The sequence below is a fragment of the Mauremys reevesii genome, linkage group 1 (assembly GCF_016161935.1).
Source record: "Mauremys reevesii isolate NIE-2019 linkage group 1, ASM1616193v1, whole genome shotgun sequence".
NCBI lineage: Eukaryota > Metazoa > Chordata > Testudines > Geoemydidae > Mauremys > Mauremys reevesii.
The window spans coordinates 15661769-15681265 of record NC_052623.1 but is presented as its reverse complement, the minus strand read 5'-3'; the positions used below and the strand labels follow the sequence as shown (position 1 = coordinate 15681265).

At 41.3% G+C, this 19497-nt stretch overlaps 1 protein-coding gene across 2 annotated transcripts in view; it reads left to right on the top strand.

Annotated features, from left to right (window-relative positions):
* Positions 1-19231, top strand: part of PGM2L1 (phosphoglucomutase 2 like 1) — a 74278-nt gene extending 55047 nt beyond the window's left edge. For both annotated transcript variants that reach the window (XM_039533113.1, XM_039533118.1), the window contains exons 10-14: positions 3635-3728; positions 5899-6028; positions 8862-9051; positions 10420-10553; positions 13279-19231. In XM_039533113.1, coding sequence (XP_039389047.1) covers positions 3635-3728; positions 5899-6028; positions 8862-9051; positions 10420-10553; positions 13279-13381 — 651 coding nt within the window. In that variant the 3' untranslated portion in view covers positions 13382-19231. The remainder of the gene's footprint in view (positions 1-3634; positions 3729-5898; positions 6029-8861; positions 9052-10419; positions 10554-13278) is intronic.
* The last annotated feature ends 266 nt before the right edge of the window (positions 19232-19497 follow it).

Genomic DNA, 19497 nt, shown 5'->3' with positions numbered 1-19497 from the left:
TTTCCAAACAATGAAGAGCAAAAAAAAAAATCCTAAAAAATATATAAAACGATACTACTATTGTGCTATTAATCAACTTAAGTGTTGTTGCCCTCTAGTGAAAATTCTGGAGTCTATTACTAAATACTGTATTTTGAGTTGGAAAATATTGATTATAGAAATGTCTATGACCAGTCTTTATGATTTCTTTCAAGAGTTTAAAAATACTAATCTGGTTTGAAATTTTTATCCTTAAATATCAGTCATGATACAAAAAGGGAAAATTCTGTAGGTAGAGAGTAATATTTCTCTCACCCAGGACGGCTACTATACCATTACCACTGGTCCTTCTGTTAATCTTTATACTTCTGTCAGAGCTCTTAAAAAGGAGATTTTAGCTTTCTACTGTGCATGTTTGCCAGCTCCTGTTCCACCAGGCTCCTCATAAGAGCTAAATCTTTCTTTTTTGGGGGGGCTATTACAAATATTTATTTTTGTGTTTGTTTACATATGCAGTAGTGAATGCTATTCTGAAACACTGTGCCTTAGATTCGTAGTCTAAACTGAGTGTGTTGACCTCTTTATTTGCTGGGTCTAAACAGATTTTGCTGGGTTTAAGCGTGGTTAATTGACATAACAGCTTGGATTGTGGTCTCTTATTGAGCTTAATCTTAGCTTTAGAAAGGAGCATAAACACTGGCAAATAAAGTATAAAAGTATAATAAGGCAGGCCAAGAAAGAATTTGAAGAGCAACTAGATAAGGTCAAAAACTAAGAGCAAAAACTTTAAGTACAGCAGGAATCTTGCCAGTCAGTGGGGCCATTGGTTGATGGAGGTGCTAAAGGAGCACTCAGAGAAAACAAGGCTGTTGCGGAGAAGCTAAATGAATTATTTGCACCTGCAGTTAAGGCCAGAGATATGAGGGAGATTCCCACACCTCAGCCATTCTTTTTAGGTGATAAGTCTGAGGAACTGTTCCAGATTGAGGTGTCCGTAGAGTGGGTTTTGGAACAAATTGATAAATTAAACAGTCACCAGGACCAGATGGCTTACCCAAGAGTTCTGAAGGAACTCAGATATGAAATTGCAGAACTACTAACTGGTATGTAACCTATTGCTTAAATCAGGCTCTCTACCAGATGCTGAAAGGCAAGCTAATGTAACACTGAATTTTAAAAAAGCTCCAGAGGTGATCCTGACAATTATGAGCCAATAAGCCTAAATTCCATACCAGGCAAATTGGTTTAAACTATAGTAAAGAACAGAATTATTGTGTTCACCTATGTGTCAGATATGTTGGAAGAGTCAGCACAGCTTTTGTAAAGGGAAATCATGCCTCACCAATCTATTAGAATTCTTTGAAGGGGTCAACAAACATGGACAAGGGTGATTCAGTGGATATAATGTATTTGGACTTTCAGAAAGTGTTTGACAGGGTCCTTCACCAAGGCTCTTAAGCAAAGTAGGCAGTCCTAGGATAAAAGGGAAAGTCTCTTCTCATGGATCAGTAACTGGTTAAAAGGTAGGAAGGAGTAGGTGGGAATAAATGGTCATGTTTCACAATGGAGGGAGGTAAACAGCGGGGTCCCCCAACAATCTATACGGGGACCAGTGCCAGTCAATATACCGTATATACTTGTTCATAAGCCGAATTTTTTTAGTAAAAAAGGGAAGCACCAGAGACGGGGGTCGGCTTATGAACGGGTATAGAGCAGGAGAGGAGGGACACAGCCCCTCCCCCCAACAGAGGGAGCAAGGAAACACAGCACAGCCAGTAGAGCCAGAAGGGAAGAAGCGGGGCCAGAGTCTCTGCTTCTGGCCGTGCTGCTCTCCCCACAGCCTCCGAAACAGCTGCAGCTCCAGAGCTGGCAGGCTGTAGCCATGCTGCTCGGCCCCGCCCCCCAGAGCAGGCTGTGGCCGCCCAGCCTGCCGGAGCACACAGCACCCACACCGCCCAGTCTGGCCCGCCGGAGCAGGCTGCGGCCAGGTCAGAGACATCTTCCCCTGGCCCTCCCCAAATAAGGTGGGAAGGGATGGGATAGGGAGAATGTGGAGGTCCCAGGGTAGGGGTGGGGGCTGGTCACGGGTTACTCTCCTGACTCCACCTCCCTTCCTCCCCCCATCTTCCCCCCCCCCCCCCAAAAAGTCCCCACCAGTTGCTGTCCCGGCCTGTCAGGGTAAGCAGCTTTGTTTACTTAGGTTTACCTCCGTGCCTGCGGACACTCAAGGTAAGATGGCCCGGGAGCCAAAGTTTGCCGACACCTGAATTATAGGGTTGACTTATGAATGGGTTCTACAAATTTTTCCATTTTTACTTATGCAGCTTGGGGGGTGGGGGGAAGGGCTTATGAATGAACTGGCTTATGATCGAGTATATACGGTATTCATAATTATGAGCTGAAAAAAGAGGTAAAGAGTGAGTTGGCAAAGCTTGCAGAATATACAAAATTATTTAAAAAAATTAAATCCAAAGCTGACTGCTAAGGGTTACGAAGTAATCTCACTAAAATGGGTGACTAGGTGAAAAAAATTACAGATGAAATTCAGTGTTGATAAATGCAATGTAATGCATATTGGAAAACATCATAATCCCAACTATACATACAAAATGATGGGATCTGGATTAGTTGTTACCACTCAAGAGATCTAGGAGTCATTGTGCACAGTACTCTGAAAACATCCACTCAATGTGTAGCAGGAGTCAAAAAAGCAAACGATGATGGGAATCATTAGGAAAGGGATAGATAATAAGAGAAAATATACTATTGCCTCCATACAAATCCATGGTACATCCACACCTTGAATTTTGCATGCAGTTGTGGTCACCCCATCTCAAAAAAGATATATTGGAATTGGAAAAGGGGGAGAGAGAGAGAGGCAACCAAAATGATTAGGTGTATGGAAGAGCTTCTGTATGAAGGAAGATTAAAAAGACTGGGACTGTTCATCTTATAAAAACAATGACTAAGGGTGCAGGTATGCTAGAGGTCTATAAAATCATGAATGGTGTGGCAAAGTGAATAAGGAAGTGTTAGTTGTATACAACACAAGAACCTAGGGGTCACCCAGTGGAAATTAATTGGCTGCAGGCTTAAAACAAACATAAGGAAGTACTTCTTCACACAACGCACAGTCAACTGGAACTTGTTGCCAAGAGATTTTGTGAAGGCCAAAAGTATAACAAGATTCAAACAAGAATTAAACAAGTTCCTGGTGGATAGGTCCATTAATGGCTATTAGCCAAGGTGGTAAGGGATGCAACCCCATGCTCTGGTTGTCCCTAAATCTCTGATAGCCAGAAGCTGGGACTGGTCAACAGGATGGATCACTTGATAAATTGCCCTGTTCTATTCATTCCCTCTGAAGCCTCTGGCACTGGGCTAGATGGACCATTGGTCTGACCCAGTATGGCCATTCTTATGTTTATTTGATTGACCAGCATTCTTCAGTCCTGTGCTCATGAGGTCTTTTTTGCATCATTTTACCTTTTCCGGTTTTCTGACATTCCAGGCCTTGTACTTAAGACTTCATACAAGAAATCAAATGGGGGTGAAAGGTGTTATTTTTATGTGAAAGCAGCAAATGTTCCTCTTGTTCCATGATACTGTTGTATTGAAAAAAGTAGCTTTTACAGGTGGCCTTTTCATTTTTCAGGAAACACTGCCTGGTTTTAAATGGATTGGAAGCAGAGTAAAAGATCTCCTAGACAATGGGAAAGAAGTTCTTTTTGCGTTTGAAGAGTCTATTGGTATGTACAATAATATATTCTAAAATATCTTAATGTGGAATGCTAGTAAACAATATTTTCTGTTCTAATGTACCTTGGTTATGACAAGGAATCCCGTAGGATTTGTTTCTCTTTAGTTTTCCTCGTTGCATTTTGTTGAACTGCATGTTGTTGTCAACATTAGTTAACAAAATGGCAGTCACTGTCATATCAAATGTTGTGTGGATGCTGCTGCTTAAGTCACAGTGGAGGACTGTGTAACTGTTTAAACTTCTAACAAGACAATCAGAAGATCTGTAGCATCCATACAGAATCTTGATGGACCAGATTGAGCTAATGTCCAGTCTTCAGTTCACTTGATAACATTCTCTGTAATGGATGTTGAATTTTTACTTTGCTTTGATTTTTTTTAAACTTTTTGCTTCCCAAACCACTTAATGACTCTATTTTTGATCACCTTACTGAAAAGTAAATTAATCTACTTGCCAGATATGTTCAGATACTGTCACTTAACACAGTCCTTTGAGAGGTCTTTAGAAATTTGTAGTGTCTGACAGTTGATGTATCCTCCCAGAACTAACTGTACCCAACAGTACATAACTAACTGCCAGCTCAACTAAAGCTCCATACCAGTGCATCCTTGTGTTAAGTTCCTGTCTCCCAAAGCAGGGTCCACTTTACTTTGTACATCATGAACATAGGAATCATATTAATGATCCATGTATTCTAGTATCCCGTCTCCAACAGTGGCCAGTACCAAGTGCTTCAGAGCAATGTGCGAGAAATCCAATAGAGTACAGTTATGAAGTAGCCTGCTCGTGGTAATCGGGTGGGGAGGTGGCTTATTTTTTTTTCTACACAGTAATCGTTTAGTGTTTGGTTAATGCCTGGTATTTTCAAATAAGCTGAAGGGAGTATTCCTTCCAAAAACTGCTTCTATCTTATCTAAGGTTCCGGTGAATAGCAGACTGCAGAGTAACAGATGTTTGTAAAGTACTCTTTCAAACATAAAAATAAGAATGGCCATATTGGGTCAGACCAAAGGTCCATCTATCCCAGTACTCTGTCTTCTGACAGATGCCCCAGAGGGAATGAACAGAACAGGTAATCCCATCAAGTGAGCCATCCCCTGTTACTCATTCTCAGCTTCTGGCAAACAGAGGTTGGGACACCATCCCTGTCAATCCTGGCTAATAGCCATTGATGGACCTAATCTCCATGGAAATACTAGAGACACGAGGTGGGTGAGAAAATATCTTTTACTGGACAAACTTCTGTTGGTGAAAGAGAGAGAAGCTACATGGAGTTGGACCTGAAGAAGAGTCTGTGTAACTCGAATACTTCTTTCATCTTTTCTCTCTAATATCCTGGGGCCAACACAGCTACAACATCTGTAAAACACTGTTAATTTTCTGTTAGGTAACTTGTAATACCTTCATAGTTGGCAATTCTTCTATAGTACCTTTCATCTGAGGCTCTCTGAGCACTTCACAAACAAAGCCTGTTGACAACCCTTAGAGGTAGGTAAGGACTATATAGGGTGCACTTCTGCTGTGGAAATTCATTCACCTGTTAGATGGAGCATGGCAATTGATTAGCAGCACATAGTAACATATCAGTTTAGCACAGGAAGTAGATCCAATTAAAAGTGAAAGTGGAGGAAGCAGATGGCAATTATCCAAATTGGATTGAACATCCCTGATTTTACATAAAATGTAGACAGATCTTTAACAACTGCAAAGAGTCAAGACCTTGATTTTAAGATGTCCTCCAAAAGATTACACATCTGGCAGCACTGTGGGGCATCGATTCATGATTGACTTGTGGGACTAGTTCTGCTTATGAAATCACTGGCAACACTCCCTGCAGCACACAAGTTTACTTGCTCAAACTAACCCTGCTTAGTGTGCGAGATCTGAGGGGGATTGTAGCATAGCGTGGTAAGACTATAGGCTTCTGTCTACCTGAAACCAATAGGTTGTTCCATACATCTTCCCACCCCCATAACTCCTAGGCTGGCTAGCATACTGGGTAGATGGGTGTAGCATATGCATAGGAAGAGTGGCAGCAGCTGGACACGTGTTTAGTCTTGTGTGCACAAAGGGCATCTGAAGTTTAACACTCAACCCGAGTAAAACAAATGGAAATCTATGGAGAGAACTGCTCTGAACACTAGTCTTGTGATTGTCAGGTTTCATGTGTGGCACAGCAGTGTTGGATAAGGATGGCGTGAGTGCAGCTGTGGTTATAGCTGAAATGGCATCTTATCTGGAAACCAAGAACCTAACATTGGCACAGCAACTAACTGAAATATATGAAATGTAAGTTCTGTTTTTTAACATGCTCTACTTTCCTTTTATGATTTTTTTCCTGAGCTTTGCGTAATCAAACAATCTCCTAAACACTATCAAAATCAGAACAGTATCTGTCACTTGCTAATAGGACACATTTTCTTCTGTACAAAATAAGTCAAAATAAAACCTTAATACCATATAAATGTAAACTGGATTAATGTACATTTAATGTACGTGTATTCAGAGAAATATGATGCCTGTCAACTGTGTTTGATACAGATAACATGGTGATTAGGATGGGGAAGAGGGGAGGATATTAAAAACTTGGCTGCTAGAATAAATATCAGAAAGAGTCTTTGTTTTTTAGTTAATTGTCATCTTAGTCAATCTACTATTAAATGAGTTAAATTATACATTTCTACCTACTAATTTTTGCTTGTTTAAACATCTTGCGAGAGAAGGTCTGACCTCTTGTTGAGGTTCTTTTCATATTGTGTTTAAAGAGGGAGGGCAAATGAAGTATAGAAGTCCAAGCAGAATCAAGAGGTGTGGAGGAACTAAATACAATGGCATATTTAGAGTATATTCATGATTTTCAGAAAACCACAAGGTTTTTAAAATTAACAATGAGCTCTGCATCTGAAAATAAGTGTTTTGGGGACACGTGCTTTTTTTTATTATTTTTTTTAAAGTTAACTACTTGTAATTAGATCTGATTAGTCTTTACAGAGTGAGTTCCTTTAACCTTACTGAAGGATGGTTTTAGTGAAAAGCATTAGACATAAAATGCCTTGACTTGCTGGAATCAGTTTAAAAACCTCTCTGGATCACTTCAACACTTCCTGTCCTTGAGGTAGATACAGAATTGCATACAGGTCACATTAGAGGATAGTCCTTAAGAATGGAGGAAGCCTAGTCAGCTCTGAATTGGCATCTTAAAAGATTGTGTAAGAATAGAGGTTTGCCCTGGGTCTGTCCTGAGGGAAAAAATGATTTCTTCTCTCACTGTTAGGTTATGTGTTGGTTATCCTCCCTTCTGTATTTTAGTGGCGCTCTGCGTATCTCCTTGTAAACTGCTTGGAGTGTAAACTAACTTGACTTATGCCTCTTTATTCCATGCGGACCACAGGACCTTCATTGCTGCCTTCCATCTTTGACAGTCTCTTGCTGCAGGCATAGCTTCTGCTCATGTCACTTTAATAGCTTTTGGTTCTCCTTCATTGTGATTTTCTAAGTTGTCCTTGGTTTACCTCATCGTCTTTTTGCCCTTGGGATTCCAGTCCAGCATCTGTCTTGCTATGTTGTTTGGTTCTTTCCTCCTTGTGTATCCTCTCCATCTCCATTTTGTTCCATAATTTCCAATCCTGTCAGGGTTTAAAGATGCTATATACATGTAAAAATACTCTGGAGGGTACTAAGAAAATACCTCTTTATGTGAAGTGTGTGCTAGTTTAGATTGAAACAGCTTGATTTGGATTAGTTAGGCTGTACCCTATGGCGAGCTAAGGTTTATCACATACAGTAACCACTTAACGGAATAATTGAATTTGCAGTTAAATCTCAGGGAAACTGATGCATTTTTGTTTCAAGATCTGAAATTCTGGGTTTGTATCAATATTTGGTTCACTATAAGTTTTCACATGTATCTTACTTTCCCCCTATACTCAATACTGCTTGAGGCTCTGTTATGTTAGGTGCTATATAAACACATTGGTCCCTAGAGAGCTTAGCTTCTAAAAAGGAAGTGGTAGTCACCTGTTTAATTTGAAAATCAAGTTGCTGTCTTTGCTATGGCCTGTGGATTGGCCTTTGTTTTTTAAATATCTCCCATCACAGTGCTGCTTCTGGCCACTGTTCTGACTGCTGCTGAACTGAGTTCACTCTGTCACGTGTGGATTGTGGCAGGACTAACTCAGTGCAGAGCAGGTTTGGAGAATACCGGCAAGGGGCAACGCAGAGGTAGGAAATTTACAGTGCCTTTCCTAAGGCACAGTGGGGAAAAATGGAGGAGAATGTAGTAGAAGGTGAGGAAGGAGCGATGTGGCAAGAATTAGGCTTCTGTGGGTCCAGAAAGGAGCAGTTAGAGGAGTGTGTGCAGGCTTGGGGTCCCAAGGAATAGAGAAGGCTTATGGATCCAGACCAGGAATAGCAACATGGAGGTAAGTGTTGGATCAGGTCTCTGCCCCAGGCACAATTTTTCAGGCTCCAAACAGAGATCCTATATTTTTAGTGGCATGAATTTCAAGTTCTTCTCTCAACTGGATTCAGTCCATTTCTGTGACTATGAAGGGTTATTGTCCTTCATTACCGACCCTCACTTTAGGGTGAATTGGTGAAGTTCAGTGGCTTTGGGCCTGCAAACAGGCTGAGACCATCGTGCATCATTTTACATTGTCTAGGCCAGTGGTCTCCAAACTTTTTTGATCACATCACATACCCCTATCAGTAAAAAAATTTTGAGCACGCACCCCTTGCCACGCCGGCTCTACCATTTTTGCCGAAGTGCAAAAAAGGCCACTTGGACTCCCACCTGAACTGCTGAAGTGCAGCCCCCCCCAAAAAAAATTGCTCCTGCTGCCGCACACCCCCAAGGATCCTCTTGCGTGCACTCCACTTTGGAGACCACTGGTCTAGGCTATCTTTTTTAAAATCCAAAGGCCTTGAAATATTCTAAAGTAAGCTTGGTTTTCAAAAAATGCAGTGAAATCTGCTTGAAAGATCCAGTGTCTGCATAATACTGTGTGCATCCTCATGAATATGGAGAATCATGGTCACTGTTCTGAATAGCTGATCACTCTGTAGACTTAAAGTGTGCAGAAGACTGTGACTCTTGTAATTAAAATAATAATTTTCCTTGTAGGTATGGATATCACATTTCAAAGACCTCCTATTTCTTGTGCTATGAACCTCCTACTATCAAAAGAGTATTTGAAAAGCTTCGGAATTTTGATTCCCCAAAATCTTATCCAAAGTCTTGTGGCGCTTATGGTATATTACACGTACGAGATGTTACCACTGGCTATGATAGCAGCCAGCTTAATAAGAAATCGGTGAGTTACACGATACTTTGAGGAAAAAATTAGTCTAGTGACTAACGTTTTAACCCTTTGACAAGATGTTTTCCGAGCCTGTGCATGAATACATTAAGTTGATTTTTATGATACAGAATGATGCCAAACATCCAGTATTTGGGATATAAACGTAGGGCTTGTCTACGCTTAAACCACAGTGACACGGCTGTAGCACTTCAGTGTAGACCAGGGGTGGGCAAACCTTTTTGGCTCAAGGGCCACATTGGGGTTGCAAAACTGTATGGAGGGCTGGGTAGGGAAGGCTGTGCCTCCCCAAACCCCGCGCTCCTTATACAACCCTCCGGCCCTGGCCCTGGCCCACTTGCCATGCAGAGTTGCATGTCTGGCTGCCGCGCCACCCAGAGCTAGACTGCTGCCGCTCTGATCGGCAGGAGTGCACAGCTCCGCCGCCTAGAGCACCGCCCGTGTGGTGGCGTGACTGCGGGAGAGAGCGGGGGAAGGGCTGGGGGGTAGCCTCCGTAGCTGGGAGCTCAGGGGCTGGGCAGGATGGTCCCACGGGCTGTAGTTTGCCCACCTCTGTTGTAGACACTACCTCTGGACAGGAGGGATTCTCCCATCAGTGGAAGTAATCCACCTCCCCGCGAGGCGGTAGCTACGTCCATGGAAGAATTCTTATATATTGTATGTTTTCTTGAAAATACAGTGATGCAGACAATTTAAATCTATCACATTAATTAAAGTCTGCCCAATGCCCTTTCCACATAAGTACTGATTTCATTATAATGTAACTGAACCATGTTTGGTGAGATATGAACAAGCGTCCATCCTGTGAAGTTTTTTAGCTATGTTCCCAATCAAACTTTTAAAAGCAAATAGCTGTAAATGAAACACAGAGATTTACAACCATGTTTTTATTCAAGATGCTGATTAAAGGAAACTCATTTAAGTTACAGAAAAGCTCAGTAGCTTCAAGGTAATTTAAACACCTTTGATTTAAAGGCTACCATCAGTGGATAAAATCTTTAATATTATTTAAACAATGGAATTATTCACTAATTTTTAAATTTCCACTAACATAGCCACAATTTAATTAAAATAGTTTTACATCTGGATAATTAAGGCCTGGTCTGTATTAGAAAATTAGATTGGTTTAACTACATCAGTCAGAGGCATGTGAAAAATCCACACTCCGGAGCAGTGTTGTTAAATTGGCTTAAGTCCCCATGTAGACAGCACTAGGTCGTCAGAAACTAATTTTCTTATTGATCACTTGTTCACATTGTGTCAGTTTGTATGCAGTGCATAATACTTAGTATAGCAGGGAGGGGAGATGCATGTTGTTTGTACAGATTAAAATGATGATGATTGATGATGATGTTCCATTAGGTGTTGCCTACGAGTAAAAACAGTCAAATGATCACCTTCACTTTTCAAAATGGGTGTGTTGCCACCCTCCGGACAAGTGGAACTGAGCCAAAGATCAAGTACTATGCAGAGATGTGTGCGCGGCCTGAGCAGAGGTGAGGGTTTCCACTTTCCACGTTGTGTCAACACTTGGTTTGCTGAATCGCTGTCTTTTTTCTGTACAATCTTTATTCCTTTTGCTTGACCGGCCAGTACTTTTGCATGGTGAGTATTGGAGCTGCACCCATCTCATTCAAAATATTTCCACAGGCCTGTAAGTGAATAGGCATTAGAGACGCGTTCTCCAAAGATAAAAGCTTCCCCACCCTAGTTGCTGGGTGTAATGCACATGACTTGATGGACAGATGTTGAGGGTTTCGGGCTGTTAAGCTGCCTCCCCAGCCACTGGCATGCATAGATCAGCTCATGAGGCTTAATGCTAGCACTGTGTTAGCAGTGGATAAAATGGACAAGAGTTGAATTTAAGTTTGCTGCTGCTGCAAAACCCCTTCCCCCCCCCCCCCCCCCAAAAAAAAAACCTTTCATCCTAGAGCAAAGGCTTTTCTTTGACTCCTGGTCAAGCTCTGCTCATCGGAAAGATCCATGAACTGTAGTAGACACCCACCCACCTGCCTTTTAGGGATCACACTATTGCACCTCACGTTATCTGGCGATGAAATCTTCGGTAAGTTGCGTATATGAAACTCTCCTCCCTCTGATAGCCAATCTGGTTCTCCCCTTCCCACTTCTTTTAAAAAACAGACAAGCCCCCCCCTCCTTTTTAGTGTCCCAAGTGCCTTTTTGGGGGAGAAGCATTTTATACCACCACATACCATCTATATCATCGTGTTTATTGCTCTTGGAAGGGGAAGGAGTTTAGGGTGGCCACGCTACTCTCAAGTGAGAGCCACTCTCACACCTAGATTTTACTTTTCAAACTTGGGAGGGTCTTAAAGACAGACACTTCAAGTGGCCTTATTTTCAGGGTACCAAGCATGCTCATTCCACACAGTCAATCAGAGCAATGGATGTTTTGCCGTTGGGAAAGTCGGGTCAGTTACTTAGGCACCTACATTCATATTTATGCAGGTACTTTTTGGTCTCCAAGTTTGAATATATTTAACTTCCAGTTTACACATTGCGGTTAGCAGCTGTTTATCTTATTGAGGTCCTTGAATAGATTTTCTGTTTAACTAGGGCTGGGGCAATAGCAACTCGAAGTGGCAGACATTATGAACACTAATTTTCTGAATGTCAGTTCTTGCCAGTTCTTTATTTGATTGGTGCATGTGATCTCTTTCTATGTACTCATGTGGATGCTTTCTCTTAATGCATGTCAGTTTGGGAGTTCTCAATCCATTTAAGACTGTTTTTCTTTAAATCTGGAACTGGGTCAACAGGCTGACTTTTGTTATACTTCTGATCGGTTTTAACTGCTCAAGAGAGGAAGGTGCAGAAAATAACTGAGGCAAACTCTCTTTGTATGCCCAGTAATCTGCCAGCAAAGGCACTGTGCCTGCCCTGGAGAGCATACTGACAGACATGGTGCCAATGAGGGTCATAAATGGACAAGAACAGCGTAGAGAGGAACGACAATAAACCAGTTACTCAGTAAAAGGCCTGATTTAAACACCACTGCAGTTAATGGCAAGACTCCATTGGCTTGTTTGGGCTTTGGCTCAGACCCCTAAAGTGTGTGCACATCTTGCTGGTTTGTTTTGTTTTAGTAACCAATTTTCTATAAAGGATTAGAGATTGAAATGGATAGGAAGAATATCTGCATTTACTTTCCAGGATAGAAATTATACTATCAAGCCCTTCTACTCTAGAGCATAAGATGATCAGCAGCTGCTGATCAGAAAGGCACTTCCTCCCCTGATGTAATAGCACTGCTCAGCTAGGTGAATGGTAGAGGTTGAATGCTTCCCTCTGAAGCATTATTCTTTGGTCTCTATCAGGAACTGAGTACTATACTACGCTAGATGTGCTCTTCTGTTTCAGTGTTAGTTTATATTTTAAGTTTTCAAGGGTTAAAGAGCAACCAGTCTCTTTTGGGTTCCTGGGCACGGTCAAAATGGCCAAAACTGATCTAAACAGGACAGAAACTAATTTGACCTATTTCTACTTAATATCCGATTGAGTGAGTCAGTTCCTCTTGCATCCAGTGGAAATATACTGTACAACAGGGAGTAGCAGGAGAGACATGCTGTTCTTTTTAATGGATTTGGTCTTGATTTTCTTCCCTTGCTGCTTTCATTAATTAGATTTCATAAGAGTTAAGGCCAGAAGGGGATCATTACATCATCTATTCTGACCATTTGTTATCGTAGGCCCTTAAATTTCACTATGTTGAGCCCAGTAACTTGTTGGACTAACTAAAGCATATCTTCCAGACGGCCTTCTTGATTTGAAGACTCCAAGACACTGAGAATTCACCACTTCCCTGGTAGTTTGTTCCAATGATTAATCCCTCTCAGTGTTTCAGATTTCTGCCCATTTTGAATTTCTCTGGCTTCAGTTTCCAGCCATTAGTTCTTATTATGTCTTTCCTTGCTAGATTAAAGAGCCCTTTAGCACACAATATTTTCTGCCTAGGAAGGTGCTTGTATACTGTAATCAAGGTCACCTCTCAATCCTCTTTTTTGTAAAGTAAACAGATTGACTCTAAGTCTGGAAGCTCAGAAGTAGGAACATTACAATTAGCTGAAGGGCAAGAAGACTTCTAAGGCACTTTTTGAGGTTTTTGAAATCTAATCAAACTCAGTTTGTTAAAGTGTTTAGAGCTGCCTTTTTTGGGATAGATCACTTGATATTACTCTAACATTTGATTTCTCACTCTAGTGACACAACCTTTCTGGAAGACCAACTACAGAAAGTCATTGAAGCTTTGATTGAGAATTTTTTGGAGCCCAGTAAGAATGGACTGATCTGGCGTTCCGTGTAGATCTCCTCCAACAGTTTGTTGTAGAAGTGACTCTCCTTGTGCTGTATCATGTGGAACAAAGGAACCAAGATCAGAACTCCATTTAGCATTAATTGTGTGTACGTGTGTGTGTCAGTTACCTAACTGGCTAAATTCTTAAAACCAATAAAGAGGCAGCATCTTTTTGTCAGTTTTCCAGCAAAAAGCTATGGCTGGCAAATTGATTTGGTGGAGTTAATATCTACAGTTTCATGTTCTTTTGACCAAAAGACATGTGTACATTAGCATAATGAAGTCAACTCCTGTAGTTCAAAATGTAGCACTCCAGAGGGTTAAGACTGCTAAACTCTGCTGTAGCGTAAGTCACCGAGTTTCACGGTGAATGAATTAATACCTAGCACCTTTTGATTTGAAAAGACTTGAATTCAAAAAGTTCTGTTAGTCATAAGTGTATTTGAAGGGAATTAGCAATCACATAAGACTGACAAAATGAGCCAGCTTCTTCATTGCTGTGGAGTGTGTAGGTATCATTTACTGTTACAGGTCTTAATTTACACGTATGTTAAAATAGAGTTTAGTATTTAAACTGTCTAGTATAGACAGGTTGTTATACGGTTTTCAGCCATTTAAATATCCTAGTATTAGAGAGGCTCTTGGTGCATTGTATTTTTTCCTGTGTATCTTAAAATACTGATGTTTACTTAACGGTGAAACAATAGTGGCAACTCCATGCAATTTGATTCACAGCTTGGTTTTTGACTGATCAAACGGCGCCTTTCCAGGATGTCCTAATCAGGGGAAATAATCTCTGTGTCTTGTTTAAATTAGTGATTCTAACCACCAGAGGCCCATTGAGCATAGTTTAATCAGTTAGCTTTCTTTCATTTTATAAAACTCTCCCAAAATATTCTGGATCTCATTCTACGGTATCTAAAAGCAGGTGCCTTGTGAATGCAGTTTTGGGAGGACTATGTGAAAATCCAGTTAATATTTCTCTAACATCTTGAAACTACAGTGTCCATGTTTTCTGCTCACTTATGAGAGAGGAAGCTAATGGAGGTGAAACATGGGCTCTGTGTATTCACCCCTTTACTCTCACTTTTCTTCACTTACAGTTGTATCTACAAATTTAGCTCCTGATATTGCCTGCCTGCAAATATTCAATCCTTCCTCTAAACTCACTTTAAGTATCTGTTTGTGTAAATGTTCAGCTATTATTCCTAATTATATAATTCCTAACTAGTCCCTTACTCTGCTTTGACTAGAACCTGGTTTTCTTAATGTGGAAAGTCTTCGGAAGGTTGCTATGAGCACCTGGTCTGGGAAAAGTGCATTTTAAAAAGCATACTGCTTCCCTGTTTGGCCTCCTCTGGATGCTCATGTCCCTGGGGTGCAGACTAATGCTTGACACTGTCTTTCTAAACTGGTGATAGAAATCTCTAAAATAAAACTCTGATGCTCTGGACATTTAGCCACTATGGTACTAAAATAGACTAAGTGGAACAATTGAACACATAACTACATAGTATGGTGTCTAATGCCCAAACATAGTTATAGGACTCTAGTAATATCTTTTTTGATTAATCAGCTCTAAATCAGTGATTAGCTGAGTTCATAAATCCCAAGAGGCACTTGTTTAAATCATTGTTTGCCACTATTGTTAAACCTTTGAATTTGTCCTCTATTATACCCTTATAGCTAGGTTCTGTAGGACAGTGCAGAACGATGCTGTACATATCTCAGCTAGGCAGATATAAAGGACATCATGTTTTCTGTTTCTGTGCAGATATTGGATATGTTATGCTGACAGAGGCTTTGCACTATGACCATAAATACATATTTTAGCTATATATGAATGTACATGTACTGCAGGAAGTTGTCGCACAGATTCTTATTTTCAAGCAATGTTTATTTATTTTTTTATTTTAAGTGATATTTCCAAGTTGTCCACACAATTGAGTGAAATTTCTCTTATGCCAAAAAGGGTTCTTTCCCTTGATTATTGTATATTTGTGAGCACGATAGTTGGGGGGAGGGAGAAATGGGTGAAAGCAATGAAGCTTTACTGCTTTCACAATATTGCACAGAATTGGAAGGTATCCAAAGATATGTGGGGCAAGTCTTCTTAAGTTGCTGCTTGGACTTTGCATTTTTTTTTTTCTGATGGAGGTTAAACTTCAGACCTGATTCTGGTCCCACTAAAGTGAGTGGAAGCATTGCCATTAATTACATTGGCAGCAGGATCAAGTCCTTGGGGTTTTGAATCTTTTTTTTTTATTCAGAAGAGAACAATTAATTTTTTGTTTGCGTGGTTTGAACAAAGCTAAACATTAAAGGTGTATGAAGTTGTGTATGTGGATAGGTCAGCTTTGGGTATGGTGTAGCACATAGAATTGTGTAAGGCTTTGAGATCTGCTTTCCTGGTCTGAATTAGGGATGCAAAAGTTTAACCGGATAACCGATAAGCTTGATGCTTATCGGTTTCAGTTAACGATTAAACTCTGCTGCTGCCTCACATGCCTGGGGTCCTGGCTGCCTCCCCAAGGTCCCGGCTGCCACCCCACACACCGCAAATGCTGGGCACCAGCGGCAGCCAGGACCCCACATAAAACATGGGGTTGCTACAGCACCCTCCGCATCTCTAGTTCCCTGGTTAAACGTTTAACCAATAGAATTTTAATAGGTTACACGGTTACTTTTTTTTTACACGTTATTTACATCCCTAGTCTGACTCTCATCCAGTATTAGGTAAATCTTAACATGTGCACCAGGCCATTGAACACGTACAAGATGCAGGTTTTAAAATGCTTTTGAGACTGGCTGAATCTGGCGGAGCTGAGCATCAGTGGTTTTCTTAAACTGATGATTAGGCCCTTTGTTCTTAAGCAGTACATCATGGAGGAAATGCTTTTGGAAGGTGGGTAAATGGGGCACCAGAACGACTGTATTTGAAGGGTATAATAATTACTGCTGTTTAATCTGCTGCTACCATTGTTTTCCATTGATGTCTAATGCTTGAATTATCCCTACTATTCCATTTGGAGAAGTTGTTTTCTTTCCTTTCTCTGCATTCCCTCCCCTATTTTTTGTTACTGTGAAAGATGATCATCTTGTTACCTCACTGCTGAGTAACTTTTTGCTGTACCTACTGCCTCAGCACTTTGAACTTGTGCACAATCTGGTTTCAGTTATGGGCGTTTTTAATAGTTTTGTTTGTATTGTAGAAATATTTAAACTGTGTGTGGGGAGGGGACTAATTCTAAACCGAACCAGTTCTTTTTTGTCTGGATGTTTACTGACTTACAGCGCTTCCTGTTGATAAGATGCATTTGTAAAGGTTGGTGTGGAGCGATTCATCAGGTATGATAGAGCCAGTGATTATTTGTGTCTAGCATTTGAATAGTTTCATTCATTTTATTTTTTTGCACTGCTGCATACAGAGGCCTAATCTTATCCCATTCAAGTCTGTGGCAGAACTTCCATGGGACTAGGATATGATCCTTTAAAGCATAAGAAATTTGCCAGGCAAGTTGACACTATTTATAATACACCTCTTCTATTTGTGTTTTGTATAAGCACCATCCTCCTTCTTCAGAATGTGAAGTGCTTGCTGTTCAGTTAGTAAAAGGAAATCAACAGCTGTTATCCACCTCCCTCAGTGGTAACATCACTGCTTGTCATAGCTCTGGAGGAGACTTGGAGCTGCAGCAGGAGTGGATAGCAAAAGCTGTTAATGCGTGCTTCCCCTCTCTCCTGGCAGTGCAGCACTGAATGACTACAGGTATGTTCTAAAGCAAAACGTAGGTGAACCTCTTACTGTAGTTAGAAGTACAATTACTTCCTCTTCTGTCTTTATAGTCAGGATGTTTTCCCATTAAAATGGGACTGAATAAATGGAATACGCTAAAATGATCTTTCTCAGCTGACGGCTGAACCTGATACAGTTCACCTGCAGGGTTCACTGCTCGTGTTTTGATTCAGTAAGACTTGAACGCAAATTAACTTGAGGTTTTGGCAGAGGGAAGCCCACAAGAGAAGGCATACACTGATGTGCCCTTAGAATGCAAGCCCAATCATGGACTCTCAGGGCTTTTTGTCTTTTTGTGTATATGACAGAGGACTTCAGTGAAGCGAAGCAACCTGAGGGGGAGCCAGTCTTATACTGGGTTGATCTTGTAACCCATTAGCGACAAGATTGCTCTGCGTTTGTATTTAGTGCGATACCCAGTTTCCCCTTGTGGCTTGAGAAGAGGGCATTTCCTCCCTCAGTGTGGTTGGTGCAGGTTGGTTAAATGCTGGCAACTTTGGTTTGAAGTCTGGGGTAGTCTATGATAACACACAGCAGCAACATCCCCTTACCGGCCACATGCAGCTCTGGGGTGGGCTTAAGCTTTGCATTCATCCATTCGCAGGGTGCCTGCCCGCAGAGGTGCCAGCAATAATTTTATCCCTGGTACTGCAATGCTCATGTAGCACCTTTATCCCCCACTCTCACATAGGCCAGGATACCAGCAATTTCAGTTCTCTCTTTTTTTTTTTTTAATAAAAGGGGACAAAATGAGGTCAAAGAGATTAGAAATTTTAAAGAAAACTGCCGTGTGTCTACCTGGGGGAACATGCCCTCTCCTCCTCTGAAATTCTTCTGCTCTCAGCCAGTGCCCCCCTAGTATTCCTGAACTCTGCCTCTCCACCAGTGTTGGCTTTTGCTCCCTATAGATGGGGGCGAGGGATGTTTTATGAAGCACCCTGAGTTCTAGGAACTGTCTTGAAACTTTTGTATGGAAAGCAAGACCGTGGTCGCTGCTAGCTTTAGGCAGGGCAAAGCCCCCAGTGCTAAGTAATGAACAAAGTAACCTGCTGAGTAAAGTTTAGGCCTACTCCTAAAACTGGCTGTGTGTGGGCATACCTCTGTTCCCACCCCCAGCCCCGTTAAAGTGAGATGAGCCGCCTCCCCCCACACACACATTGTAGGATCAGGGCCCTATGGGTTTACGGCTTCTTGCTTTGAGATGTATTTGAAACTCTATCTAGGCAGTCTCTGACCTGAAATGGCAGAGGCATTTGCCAAGATGCTGCTCTTCTACCACAGGAGCAATTCCTTTGCATTTAGATCAAGGGCCAAATCCTGTCTCCCTTTCTCCATGAAAGGCCCCAAGCTCAGTGGTGTTCTGCTACAGGGAGGTGCCTGGAGCCTGTGAATGGGCTCTCTGCTCCCCACACCAGAGTGCAGCACAGAAGCAATGATGGCTACTGCAAAGTCTGGGTTGTAGGGAGTCTGCTGTCACTCCACAGCATGAGGGACAGAAGGATCCCAGTCCTCCATGCCAAGCCCAGCTACTTGGCTTCAGCACAAGGGGGAAGATTTTTGCCATTGTTCAGGAAATTATTGATCCATAAAGATCAAGTGAGGATTTGAAACAGCGCTCCTGATGGACATTTCTTTCATTGATATTTTTTTTTTGACCTAGAACTTTTAAAAGGCACAAACATTTGTGAGCACTTCTTACCACGCCCAAGGGAAGAGATGGGTGCTGTTTGCCTGGGGAAGTCCAGGCATTCCAAGCTCCTCAGATTCCCAGTGTGAGTATAGCAGCTATTTCCCATGAATGCTCAATGGCTGATTCTTCCAAGATGATAGCACCCACAATATCTAAAGTCATTGCTCTCAATTTAGAACCCAGAAGCGTTTTAGATCTGTTAACTATTCTTGTTCCATTTGCTACTCCAAATGCCTTTTCTTTTAAGAAATCGGGGTGTATTATAAATACAGACTGAGAATTTGCACTTTTTTCTGAAGTATTTCTGTATGGATTACTATGTGGATTTAGCTGAATGAAGTGTTGTAATTAATAAAGCATTCTCTTCGTAGTAGCAAATCTCCGTGTGATTCTTTGGTGTTTGTTAGTGTTTCTTTAACGCTGCGTGTGAATCAGTGTTGAATCGTGTATTATTTAGGAATGCTTTTTAATTGATCAAGGGGGAAAATTGTCATGTAAACAATTCCTAAATATTTGACCAGCTCCAATCTGAGATACAATATACAAGATTATTTACAGTGGTGAAAACAGAATTTAGTCTCGATGCATCTGTTTTGTAATAGTGGAGGTAATTTTAAAAGCTTTGGTACTTGTTACCAA